The following is a 14,311-nucleotide window of genomic DNA, read 5'->3' as shown; positions in this document are numbered from 1 at the left end:
ATCCCATACACTGCAATTGAAAACATTACTGTAACTTTGCTGTTCTTGATAAACCCGATCTAACATGTTGGAGTGTAAATCAATTCCTTGTTATTGTTATTAGACTGTAATTAATTTTTTTTTTTTTTTTCCAGCATATTATCTCCATGAAGTGAGTAATGACTAGTATAAGAGTACACTACAAACAAAAAGTTAAGGATTTTTCTTTTTTTTTTGGGTAATTTTTTGGGTCATTTTTGCCATTTGTAAATAAAACTATGTCTGGTCAATAAAAAAATTTGTTTCAATTCAATTCACACAAAAAAAGTAAAAAGCGTTGTGCAAAAACCCCCTCGTTTCTTTACCTAAAAAAATCAAAGCACATTTTTGCAACTCCATGAAAAATAGCTTCATAAAAAAAAAAAAAAGTAACAATAATCTCATTGTTTTTTTTAAATGCCTAAAGAGGAATAAAGATAAAAAGTCTTAATTATTGTTCTCATAATTCATGCATGAAAGGGTTCATTTTTGAAGGTAAGAAAACATCATCACAAAGTGATATACAGTGCAAAAACTATGAAATAAAAACATTTTTAATGCAGCTAATCGGATGTTTTTTCACATTTTAACATACTCTAATACTAGTTATTACTCACTTCATGGAGATAATATGCAAAAAAAAAAAAACTTTTTGATGAAGAAAACTGTTAATTACAGTCTAATAACAGTTAGCAAATATTTACACTCAAACATGTTAGTGCAGATCAGGTTTATCAAGAACAGTAAAGTTACAGTAATGGTATGAATTACAGTGTATTATGGGATGGTGCATTAGTGTCCACTGTGTTGGCTGATATGGAACTAAAACAACAAAACCCATGAATATACAAGAGAACAGCTGGAGAAGAACTGACCACTGGAGTGACCACTGTGCATGAAAGGGTTAAATACAACTACTTCCATAGACTGTTAACACATTTTCTCAAGCATCCAGAATGCATATATTTGCTAAATCTATCGCCTTTTACAGTGTTAGTGAATCCAAGTGCCTGTCAGATCATAATTCAACTATTCAGACTCTTTTTTTTTTTTTTTTTTTGTGGTGGGGGTGGGGGGTGGGGGTTAAGTTCCCTCCACAAATGGGTTGGCACCAGCAGAAATATCTCTATCTGAAAACAGAACGACTGCCAAGCTGGCAGCCACTGGGTTTTTGTTCTCTGCTGCACATGTCTGTGTGAATTCATGCCCACTCAAAACATCGAATGCTCCTGTGTAAGCTGAAAGACTATAATCTTATAATCAAAATACAATTTCACAAACCAGACATGTCTCATAATGGCTCGGGGTTTTTTTTTTTGCAGGTATCTGTCATTTAGGTTTTATCCTTTGGTTTGTCTTGTTTTGTTTTGTTTTGTTTTTTTTTCAGAACTGTAACTGTAACAAATAGCAAACAAATGCAGGATATGCTTTAACAAATAGCATTTTTGTCTAATTAGATTACTGTAATCCTTTTATATGTACTCAGGCACTCCCATGTTCCAGCACCTGTCACTTGTAATCAGAGCGATAAACGTGACGAGCTGCAACAGACGCAGGCCAAAATGAACATACAGGATCCAGTTTGCCTGTATGATCTCCTGCTGTCCTGCCAGAGCTGAATGATATCATTTACAGAGCACATTCAATTCAGCCGGTGTGTAACCCAATATGCGCTACACACCAACGCCAGCAACACAGACAGGATTAGCTCAGAGTATGAGACATGGTTAAGGCACTACGTGTGTGTGTGTGTGTGTGTGTGTGTGTGTGTGTCAGAGGTGGTACAAGTCTGTACATTCTTTAAGCAGAAGGAAAGATACTCTGGTAAAAGCTAAAGTACTGATTCGACTTCTTTAATCAAGTTAACAAAAAAGACCCAAACCTCCACCAGCAACCCAAACTATCCCACTGGAAAAAATGCCCCTCTAAAACCAAGTAAAAAAAAAAAAATACAAGATATTTTTGCTTGAATTAGGCAAAAAAAAATCTGCCAACAGAACAAGTGAAAATTATCTTGGTGAGATTTCTTGAAAGAAGATTTTCCAGATCTGTTGTCTAAAAATCAGTTCTTACATGTCACTGAAAAGTTACTCTTTAGGTGATTGTGTCTTATTTTAAGTGTGATGAGATATTTTGACTAGAAATGAGAAAAATACACTAGGTAAGATTTAGATTTTTTTTCCAGTGAACTGATCTAAAATGTTTAAAACCTGCTGATCCATTAATCCTATCAATACATGTAAATAATTGGTGTAAAATCTATTAGTATTATTAGTATGTGGTATGTATATGTGTATGTATATATCTGTGTATGAATATGTATTTACATATATGTGTTATTGTATTGTGTTTATGCAAATCATATTATATTTGTTCATAATAATATAAAGCCAGAAATCAAATTATTTAATAATAAGTATCATGCATATTATAGTATATAGTATGGATATGCTTAGACTGGGAAGATTATTACTGTTATTAATTATTTAAGGAGAAGGAGCGGGAGTTCATAAATTATGCTTCTTTTCACTCCTTTTCAAATCTGTATTATATGGATTATGTTTAAGTGTTTTGTTTATTTATTTTCTTCTGTTTTAACATTCATATTCAAAATAAATACATCAATCAATCAGAAAAAAAAAAAAATTGAGTTTGTCATTTTTTCATGGTCATCAGATTTGACCCATTTGGATGTTCAGAGGCTCCATAGTTACCATGGAAACACCATCATCTTCTACAACATTGATTCACCAGTAAAACCCATGGAGTTGGATCAATGACAGTGATGGACACACTTGTTTTTAGTTCAGCTTTGAATTAACACTGAGTTTTCATGAACATCTAAATCAAATATAGGGAATTAAATATAGGAAAATACATGATTTACAGCGAAAAATGCAAAATATAGAGGATAATATTAGAGAAAATGGTGATAAATCACTTAAGAAAGGTTAACTAGAAAGATAAAAACTCATTTGTGAACTGCCACAAACGTAGCACTGGGTCTTTATGGGTTAAAATGAAAAAGTACAAGCTATGAAATGTATACACGTAGAAGTAAAAAGTCGGATGATTCGAAGGTGTTTGTACAAGCTGTTTGTGTATAAAGCAAACTGAAGCTCGTGTCATATTAAAGCTGCAACAGTGGAAACCAGGTGGGAAAAAAATCCTTCCTCGGCTCGCTCCTCGCATCCCAAATCAAACGACTAAATATAAATGTACAGTAGATGATTCATGTTCGCTGTGTCGAGCCACAAGCAGAGTCACATCTGATTGAATCTGACTGGTATTTTACAGCTGTCAGTTACATATTTACCCCCCGGCTGTCTGAAAAAACAACAAACAAACATACTAGGAGCAGCTACGATCTTCAATGTAGATTTTGTACAGCGTGAAAACAGAACCCAGGGAAGGGGCAGTGCACCCGAAGGATTCAGAGATCCAACATGTCTATGAATCTGTTATGTATCCATTCATGAAATCCATATTTACAGACAGAATACACTGTAAGCCCGGATAAGTAGAGTTTACTCAAAAAATTTGAGGCAAGTGATTGCACTTAAATGATTTGAGTAATGATCGACTAATCAATTGGTTTAAGTAGGTTCAACTTTAATGCTAAAAGTATTGAATTTAACCCTTTCATGCATGAATTATGAGAACCTTAGTCAATATTTTTTTCTTGAGTGTTTTTATTCCTCTTTAGGCATTAAAAAAACAATTCAATTGAATTTTTTTTTTTTTTTTTTTAATGAATCTATTTTTTGTGGAGTTACAAAAATGTTCACTCAGCTGGACACCATACGTTTAATTTTTGAAGCAAAGAAACATGTTTTTAAAACTCATCATCAGAAAGTGATATACTGTGTGAAAGCTATGAAATAAAAGCATTTTTAATGCTGCTAATCTGATGTTTTCTCACATTTTATCCTACTCAGATACTAGTTATTACTCATTTCATAGAGATAATATCCTCTGAGACCCAGGAAATTGACAATTTTAGCTTTTTTACACTAAAAAATTGTCTTGATTGGAAACTGCATAATGCAACAGTTATTTCAGATATATTTTTAAAATAATTTTTATTTATTGCTTGATTTTTTAACGGAATGTTCTTTGCAATGGACAGCATTTTATTTAAACTGCCAAACTTTTGTCCCCTGTAGAGGACACAATGCATTGCTGGGCCTCAGGACGATATGCAAAAAAACAAAAAAAACAAAAAAAAAAAAAAAAACTTCTTGTTTCAGAAAACTGTTAATTACAGTCTAATAACAATTAGTAATTGATTAACACTAAAACATGTTAGTGCAGATCAGGTTTATCTAGAACAGCAAAGTTACAGTAATGGTATGAATTGCAATGTATGTGATGATGCATAAGTGTCCACTGTGTTGGCTGATATGAAACTAAAACAACAAAACCCATGAATATACAAGAGAACAGCTGGAGAAGAACTGTCCACTGTACTGACCACTGTGCATGAAAGGGTTAAACTATTAAGCAGAAAACACCAAAAGACAAGTTATTTGTACTTTAAATCTGTTGTATAATCAACCCCACTATCCAACCATTCAACTCAGCATTTTAGGTTACACTGACCAATTTTCTCAATTGCAGCCAGATTAATATATCATTGATGACACAACTTTTTTTTTTAAATAATCAGACTCAAAATCCTACTTTTCATCATATTAGTTATGAACTTTTTGAACTTCATGTATTGTGGCATGAATGTAAATTAAATCAAGTTCTTTTGCAAATACAGGAAGTATTTTTAATTTGATATAACACTGGAATTTCCCTTGTACTTAAACAATTTTAGATGAACAGTAAACCTATTGTTCTTCCTCTGGCTCTGACTCATGGTGCAGCTCTACAAAAATACAAAAACTAAACACAAAAAGGCCAATAAACACTGCCATACACACATTAAATCCAAATTAACACTAACACCACAACCCTGCTGAACCCCTGCACAGAAAAATAACACATTTTCAACAACATGCCCAATACCCACAATGCAATGCGAAGACAAAAAGGTGTGGTCAGGACTAAAACTTAGTGATTTAATTCCATTCAACTTAAACTTTTTCGTACTCTCAACTATGTCTACAAATTAGTAGAATATACTGAACATGTTATAGTAACATCATAAAACTTAAATCATTTAAGTGCATTGTAATTAAAGCATTTTAGTAAATACAAATTCCGGGCTTACAGTGTACAGAGAAAATTCTGATCTATTATAGATGCTTCTATATGATATCTGCAGCATAATCCACAACAAAATATGTGACAAAACAGATGTTCAACCGTATATCATGGAAGATACAAATAAATATTACTGTATCATTTTTTTACTGGTTTGTAACTCGATGGGTCTTTACCTGAAAAAAATCTAGGCTGTTACACAAAAGATAGCATGCTCACTAAATTTGAACCCCCACAGAACAAAATTGCTGTCGCCGACCAAAAGCATCTACTCATCTAAAATATTTAATAACTTCCACTAATCTTGCCAAAATGCAGATTCGCAGCTTTTCATGGTCATCAGATTTGATCCATTCAGAGGTTCTGTAGTGAACATAGAAACACTATCATCCTCTATTTTCTCTAGGGGCCAAATTTAGCCCAATTTAATCTGCAGTGGGCCAGACCAGTCAAATAATAGCATGATAGCCAATAAATAATGACAACTCCAAATTGTTTTAGTGCAAAAAAATAACATTCACTTATGCCAATATATACATTTACAAACTATCCAAATAAAAAGGATGAGAATAACCTGAAAAAAATGCAATTTGTTAAGAAATATATGCACAATTTTATCAATATTATACCTCGACTTATCATTTATACATGTGCATTACAGATCAGATCTACAAAGACACAAAACATGTAGTAACAAGCAGAATATTGTTAAAATTGCACTGAATTTTCTTTAGACCAGGGGTGTTAAACATGCAGCCCAGGGGCCAAATGTGGCCCACCAAAGGGTCCAGTTCGGCCCCTGGGATGTTTTTGCCAAGTGCAAAAATTCCACAGTCTTGAATTGAATTAAGCAAAAACAATTCAGCTGGAATTAAGGAAAAAATCTTGAATTAAGCCAAAAAAAAATCTCAAATTTAGCAAAAAATCTTGAATTAAGCCAAAAAAAAAAAATAAAAATCTTGAATTAAGCTAAAAAAAAAAATCTTCAATTAAGTTAAAAAAAATCTTGAATTAAGCCAAAAAAATCTAGAGCTAACAACTAATTTTTTTTTCTTTGTTTTAGTGCAAAAAAAATCATTAAATTATGAAAATTTTTACATTGACAAACTATCCTGTAACAATAAAATGTGAATAACCTGAACAAATATGAACAACCTGAAATGTCTAAAGAAAATTAAGCACAAGTTTAACTATTTTTCTGCCTGTTCCTCAGTGTTTAGTGTATTTGTAGATCTGATCCATAATGCACATGTAGAAATGATAAGTTGTGGAATAATATTGTTAAAATTGCACTAAATTTTCTTACATTTTTTTAACTTAAATTTCAGTTTTTTCAGGTTTTTTTTTTTTTTTTGATAGTTAATAAAAGTAAGTACTTTCATAATTTAATGGGGTTTTTTTTTACACTAAAACAAAGACAAAAGTTTGGAGTTGTCATTATTTATAGGTTATTCTGTTCTTATTTTACTGGTTCGGCCCACTGCAGATCAAATGTAGCTGAATATGGAACTGAACTAAAATGAGTTTGACAGCCCTGCTTTAGACATTTCAAGTTGTTCATATTTGTTCAGGTTATTGATGTTTTATTGTTAAAGGATAGTTTGTAAATGTAAACTTTTTCATAATTTAATGTTTTTTGCACTAAATCAAAGGGAAAAAATGGTATTGTCATTATTTATAGGTTATTATGATATTATTTTTGAGTTTGATGCCCTAACTTGCACTTTGCAAATTCACCCCAGGGGCCGGATTGGACCCTTTGGTGGGCCGGTTTTGGCCCCCGGGCCGCATGTTTGACACCTGTGCTCTACAACATTGATTTATCAACAATACCCATGTAGTTTGACAAAAGTGGTTGTAGACACTTTTTTCAGTAAATGATACATTTTTACTTATTCTTCAGTTTTCTCTGTTTTGCTAAAATTACCTTTCAATTTATTCTGAACATCTACATGATCAGTAAATTAAACACAGGAAAATAAAAAAAACAAAAGCAAAACTATATTATGACATTTATCATTATTGTTTTAAGGATTATAATGGATTAGATTTCTACAGCACTTTTCAAGGTACCCAAAGCTCTTTACATTATTGATCCACTCTCAGTCTGGTGGCGGTAAACTACATTTGTATTCACAGCTGCCCTGGGGGGGGCCGACTGATGGAAGCATGACTGTCAGTTTGCACCAAACAGCCCCTCCCACCACCACCAAACATTCATACACCAGTGTGAGTGACTTGCACAAAGACACAACAGACTGACTAGGACAGAGCGGGCTTCAAACCGCCAACCCTTCGGTTATTGGACGACCCGCTCTACCTCCTGAACCATGGCCGCCCATTTGTAGCACAGACCCCTGTTAGAGAGGAGACACCTGAAATCAACATGTCCACATACTTTTGTCCATATAGTGTATGACTTGTATGAGGCAAATGATATGTTATTAATTTAATAAATGTTCTGGTGAAATAAATAAATAAATAAATAAAAACAGGAAAATACCAGATTTTCACTGAAAAACGCAAAAATCAGAGGATAGCATTACGGTACATGGTGATTAATCACATTTGATGAAAGGATAAATGTAGAGAAAAATAATTTGGAAAAAAGTAAAAAATAATGCTAGGTCTTTAAAGGTCAATATATTCAAATTTAATATAGATATCATCTCCTGTTGGATATTACAGACATTACAGACAAATCTTGCTGGACAAAGGAGCCTGAAAGATCTAGTGGTTCTTGATTCGTGTTTTTTTTTTTCCGTTTGTTTGTTTGTTTTAATCTCTCACATATATGTAGTGCTGACAGTATGCATCTGTCACATATGTGCATCTATAGGACACTGTTTGCATATGTATGATATTGCACTGTACGAATATACATTTACTGGCCACTTTATTAGGTACATCTGTTCAACTGCACCTTAATGTAAAAATCTAACAGAACAACCACATGGCAGCTACACAATGTATTTCAGGCATGCAAACATGGTCAGGGCAATCTGTTTAAGTACAAACTGAGTATCAGAACATAAAAGAAAGGTGATTTGGCTGACTTACTATAGACTGGTTGTTGGTGCCAAACTGTATATGAGTATTCCAGAAACTGCTGATCTACTGGGATTTTGGCACACAACCGTCTCTAGGGTTTACTGAAAAACACTCCGATAAAGAGAAAATATCCAGAGAGTGGCTGTTGTCTAGGTGAAAATGGCTTGTTGATGCCAAATGTCAGAGAGTGGAGGCTGGTTTGAGATGATAGAAGGGCAACAGTAAGTAAAAAAAACACTGAAGATTTCACAAGAACATCTGTGGATATGCTACATGTCAGATTTTGAAGCAGATGGGCTACAACAGCAATATATAGGGTGTATCAAAAAAAAAAAAAAACTATACATTTTGAAAAATTACCCCCAGTTCTGCATTTGATAATTTTTGGAATTTTCTTGGTAACACTTTACTTGAAGGTTTATAATGCATTAAGCGTACATTCATAAGACATTATAGTGCATTTATAATGCATTATAAAAGTCATTACAACAGTTTATGATCATGTAAAACAGCTTATACCAAGGTTAATAAAGTATTATAAGTGTAGGCCTAATGTATTATAAATTCAGCTTTCATCATGTTTTCTACATCCACACCAAAGTGACAACAGTGTTTGTAGGAAGAATCTCCAGTCCTGGGTTACAGAACACATTCTAACCATCAGAACTGGAGCCACTTATAAAGACACAGAGAACTGCTGTGACATGTAGTTCATGAAACTGCATAATGCCTTAGAAACATCAATAATAAGTTACAGGATGGCTGATGATATCATAACACAAGTATGATGGCGTATGAGCAGTATCTGCTGGCTCTGAGTAAAGTGTAAGAAAAAAATTATACATCCAAGTGTTCTGAATAACTCTTTATTTTGTAAAAACAAAACATTAAAAGAACAGAGTCAGTAAATAGAAGTGTTACATGTTGCTTTGTACATAAATAAAAAATAATGTGGCAGCTCTAAATCTTTAATTCAAACACATACTTTTTTTTTTAATAAATATGAAGTCCCTAAAATAGATGGGTACAGGGACCAGTGACAAAACCTAACAAAAGTTCTCCACCGAAAAAAATAAATTCCTTCACGCTGCTTTGGTGTGGATGTATAAAACATTATGAAAGCTGAATTTATAATACATTATACCTACACTTATAATACTTTATTAACCTTGGTATAAGCTGTTGTACATGATCATAAACTGTTGTAATGACTTTTATAATGCATTATAATGTCTTATGAATGTGCGCTTAATGCATTATAAACTAGACCTTCAAGTAAACTGTTACCATTTTCTTTTCTGGACGTCAGTAGATAGGGGATTGGTGGATATTTGTCCAAATTTACAGACCCAGGTTTTCATGCATGAGTGAGCAGGGGACAATTGTGCAATCCAAGTTAAAACTGTTTTTTGCAAAGTAGCGGTGGGATTTAAATCCAATCAAAGGTCATGGGAGGGGCCAATGGGCATCCATCTTGTTTTCCATAAAATTGCTAGGTTACAGCATTAACACTTTGGATTAGGGTTAGGTAAACCCTTACCCTAACTTGACCTGTCCTCAGTGACATTTTCAGGCCTAAATAAGTTGAATTAACTTTGAAAGGCAGGAACAGCTGCCATGGGCACAGAAATGAAACTGACAAGGTGTCCAAAGTGTTAATGCTGTAACCTGGCAATTTTGTGGAAAACAAGATGGATGCCCATTGGCCCCTCCCATGACCTTTGATTGGATTTAAATCCCACCGCTACTTTGTATAAACCAGTTTTAACTTGGATTGAACTCAATTGTCCTCTGCTCACTCATGCATGAAAACCTGGGTCTGTAAATTAGGACAGATATCCACCAATCCCCGACCTACTGACGTCCAGAAAAGAACATTCCAAAAATTATCAAATGTGGAACTGGGGGTAATTTTTCAAAATGTAGTTGTTGTTTTTTTATACACCCTGTATGCTCTCACCGACCACTTTATCAGGTCCATCCGGTACTAGCCAGGTGTACCTAATAAAGTGGCTAGTAAGAGTAGTATTATATGCTGTGTTGAGATACACTATTGTATGCATTCACATCAAATATACATACACAGCTTCATGCATCATGGATCTATATGGAATTTATATATGGATAGAATCTGACTAAATCTGCGGCAACCTGGGGCAGAATTCTTGTTTTTCTGTCAGACCACTTGAATTACAATAGGCTTAAAGTAAATTGCAGAATATTTTCCCATTAAAGTCAAACTATCATGCACTGCAGCTCTAATACAATGTGAAGGCTTCTAAACTAATCTGAACCAAACAATACAATGACAATAATGAACTCCAACATCGCTCCAGTGTGCAACAGAAGACCAAACCTATTATTTGTGGTCCGATCTCGCTTTCATGTCCGTTTTGTCTTGTTGTGTCTTTCAGATTGTTTCTGTAATAGGTGTGGGTGTATACACCACAGGGTTTTTTATGTGTTATTGTCTACTTAGGCTGAAATGAAGCTGGATGCTGGGGAAACATGCAATGATGCAAGGTAAACATTTAGGCAGGAAAACCAAGGTTAGATTTCTCAGTTTTTCCGCAGAATGATTCATGTTTAACAGTAACTCTGCTCGAATGTCTCTCTGAAACATCACAAACCCCCCTCTGTACGTGAGATTCACAAGTAAAGTTTATATATGTGAACAAATACAGTCATACACACAAAGAGTATTTTTTTGGTTTAATTTAGTAGGAGGTAAGGGTGGTGGAGGAGACTATTTTTTCACAGATACATGGTGTGGCCAGATGACTGAATGCAGTCTCAGTTATGTAGCGTGCTAACTGGAGTGGGAGAGACTGAATTTGTGAATAGTTTAAAAAAAGTGTCTTGTTCCTAGCTCTGACTTCCATGTCTGATAAATGAAAATGTAAGGATTAAACCCCTATTGCGTACATTTATTTACAGCTGTATAAAAAACATAAATTATTCATGCTGTTGCTGTCACACAGATGCTGAATTAAGTGGAAATTGTTCATTTGAATACAGCACCTACAATAGCTATGTTGCAAATCAGTGACATTAGACATAATTGGCATAATAGTAATTAAACACATTTTCTTGTCTCAGGTATGTAGATTATTTTATGCTACTATGATGCTACTACTACTACTACTGCCATTTTATATACCTATGTGTTTTATATATGTATATGTGTAATTTTAATTGTGTTTTTTTTTTTTTTAACAACTTTATACGGTGACCTTGAGTGTCCTGAAAGGCACCTATAAATAAAATGTATTATTATTATTATTATTATTATTATCATTATTATTATTATTATTATTATTATTGTTATTATTATCATTATTATTATTACTGATCAGTTATTCCAAATAAAATAAAAATGATCCAAAAATCAGTAGAATGTTATGAAATTAATGACACCATTACTGAAACTGATCTGTGAATGTCAGGGATTATAAGTTGCTTTTCCATTGACCCTCAACTTGTGCATAACTTGCGTATAAAAATTTTGCCAAAACTCTCGTTTTTCAATGAAAAGTTTTTGTGCTTGCAAGTTTTTCAGGTAAATTGGTCTATCACGCAAAACTGCAATGGAAAGACCTTTTTCCGCAACTACAGTCACGTGAATAAAAAAACGGATGTCAACAGATGCTACAACAAGCGAAGAAGAAGAGTTTTAAAAGAAACATGGCGTGGTATGTGTGGACACACCAGGAAACGGAATCCTTTTTTAAAATTAGTATGGGATAGAGGGGTATTATATAATAACTACTGCGTTGAGCAGTGGGAATCCACAGGTTCTAGAAGCAGTAGAGTTGATAAAATGGGGAGCTGAGCTAAGTTTACTGGTGTAATACACAGATTAGGAAAAAATATAATGGCCTCATTTTGTTCTGCACTGAAATCAAAAGTAACAGATAAGAATGCATTCATAGTTTCTGAATAAATTTGTTTAAAGGGCTTTACATCATCACTGTACGACTTCATCACATTCACATGACTTGAGGACTTGACTAAGATAACCAGTGTAACACACAGATTAGGAAGAAACAGAATGACCCTCATTTTGTTTTGTATTGACATTGACGTGGACCAGAGACTTTGACACAGAACTGAACATGACGGTTTGTGAATTTTACTATTCCTAGTAGTACGTGAAGGCAGCAGAAGACTTTGACACAGGACTGAACATGACGGTTTATTTGCAGTCACTGCCATCCACAGTGACTCGTAATAACTCTGGTCAGTGATCTGCGGAACTCTGGTCCGTCTGATCGGTGTCTGCGTAGTCTGTCACTGTGTTACAGCAAGGGGGGGGGGGGGGGGGGCGTTAACGTTAGTGGTTCCATTGATCCGGATCCAGCTCCCCCTTTTTGTGGCTGTGAATGGACTCGTCCGCAGGCTGCCTGTAAGCCCACTGTAATTTAAAAAAAATCGGACCAATGGCCCTGTGGCTTACCGGCCAAATTCAAAGCTTTGGGAAATGTATCCAGATGCCATTTATTCTCACCCAGTTCTGTGTATTTATTCTATTACAGAATTCGCCCATGTTTTAGTCATATTCCAATCAGATCTGTAAAAAATTTAAATTCCAACTTGATATCATTGATACTTACTGATTTATTGGATCAATCCACTTCCTATCTGTTATAATGGGGAAATTCGTCAAAGTCGCACCAAATCCAGAATCAGATCTGGATTGAAATAATTTCAATACCTTGTGTTGACATCATCATACAGAAGCTGTATACCAAGTTTGAAGTCAATCAGAACTGGAGTTTCGGAGAAGAGGACGATTGCAATTTTTTCCCCATAAGAGCTCATGTTAAATTTTCAGAGGAAGATCCTGATCAGCATGTGGACATTATGTTTTGGTCATCTCCCCATCAGGGCTGGACTGGAGAAATTTACACTGGATATCATTTATATTTACTGAGTTATTGTATCCATCCACTTCCTATCTCTGATAATGGGGAAATTTTTCAAAGTGGCACCAAATCCAGAATCAGATCCAGATCCAAATAATTTCACTAACTTTTGTTGACATCATCATAAAGAAGCTGTATACCAAGTTTGAAGTCAATCGGAATTGTAGTTTTGGAGAAGAAGACGATTGAAAGTTTTGTAACAGACGACGTTGACAGACGACAGACGATGACGATGGACGCTGAATGACGACAATAGCTTATGGCCTATCGGCCCGTAAGCTAACAACTAATAACTCCAAAAGTATTGGTTGTATCAATAAGCTGTGTACACATACACACACACAGAGGTCACTTGGCTTATCTGTAAATAAATGGGATATTTATGTTCATCGCCGTCTTTATGTAATGACTTCTCGTGTCGTCTTGCAATAATAAATAAACAAATCATCACATTTGGGATTTAATGGAAAAATTGACATTACGCACTTCTGTTTTTTCAACATTTAGTAAATATCAGTAAAGTTCTGCACAGATGTCAAATGGAAAAGCCACTACGGAGCAGCATGTCATTACAAAAACAGTAGAATATGGAGGCAAATTTGCAACAATAATCTACAAAGGACTAAAAAATAGAATTCAACTAATCCTGTAAAAGTCTGTGAGGTGACCTAGTGATACTGGGCTCTAGAAATAAAATTGAATTAAACAGAAGCAAAATGTAAGAAACATTGGTGTATAAGTGAAGTTCAGATGCTTGAAACTGTATGTAAATGCTTTGTTCTTTTCTGCCGCTGAAGCATCTTTAAGTCTGTGTGTGTTTGTGTGTTTGTGCTTGATGCAGGTTTTCACCTCGGGGGTTGCAGAGAAAAATGAGGCACCAGATACAGGCCATGCAGCAGATGACCAGGCCCGAGGCGAGCATGGCACGGTCGGAAACCTTTTTGCTCAGCCAGCGCACAAAGAAGAAGCCCAGGATGACCTCGACCCCGCACAGGCTGTACATCAGGCTGTTGCCCAGCTCGCCAAAGCTGAAGTAGCGCTGCGTCAGAGGAGTCACCATGGTCTGGGGATTTTTAGAAAGATGTTTGCAAGGTCAGTCAGTC

The 14,311-nt window shown here is 34.7% G+C and overlaps 1 protein-coding gene across 1 annotated transcript in view; it reads right to left on the bottom strand.

Annotated features, from left to right (window-relative positions):
* Positions 1 to 14,311, bottom strand: part of mfsd8l2 (major facilitator superfamily domain containing 8-like 2) — a 53,949-nt gene that overhangs the window by 11,116 nt on the left and 28,522 nt on the right. Inside the window, exon 8 of the mRNA XM_030160911.1 lies at positions 14,058 to 14,271. Within this exon, the coding sequence (XP_030016771.1) occupies positions 14,058 to 14,271 (214 nt within the window). The remainder of the gene's footprint in view (positions 1 to 14,057; positions 14,272 to 14,311) is intronic.

Source organism: Sphaeramia orbicularis, chromosome 17 (genome assembly GCF_902148855.1).
Source record: "Sphaeramia orbicularis chromosome 17, fSphaOr1.1, whole genome shotgun sequence".
NCBI classification, from domain to species: domain Eukaryota; kingdom Metazoa; phylum Chordata; class Actinopteri; order Kurtiformes; family Apogonidae; genus Sphaeramia; species Sphaeramia orbicularis.
Note: the sequence above shows the minus strand (reverse complement) of the source record. Positions and strands in the feature narration are given on the sequence as shown.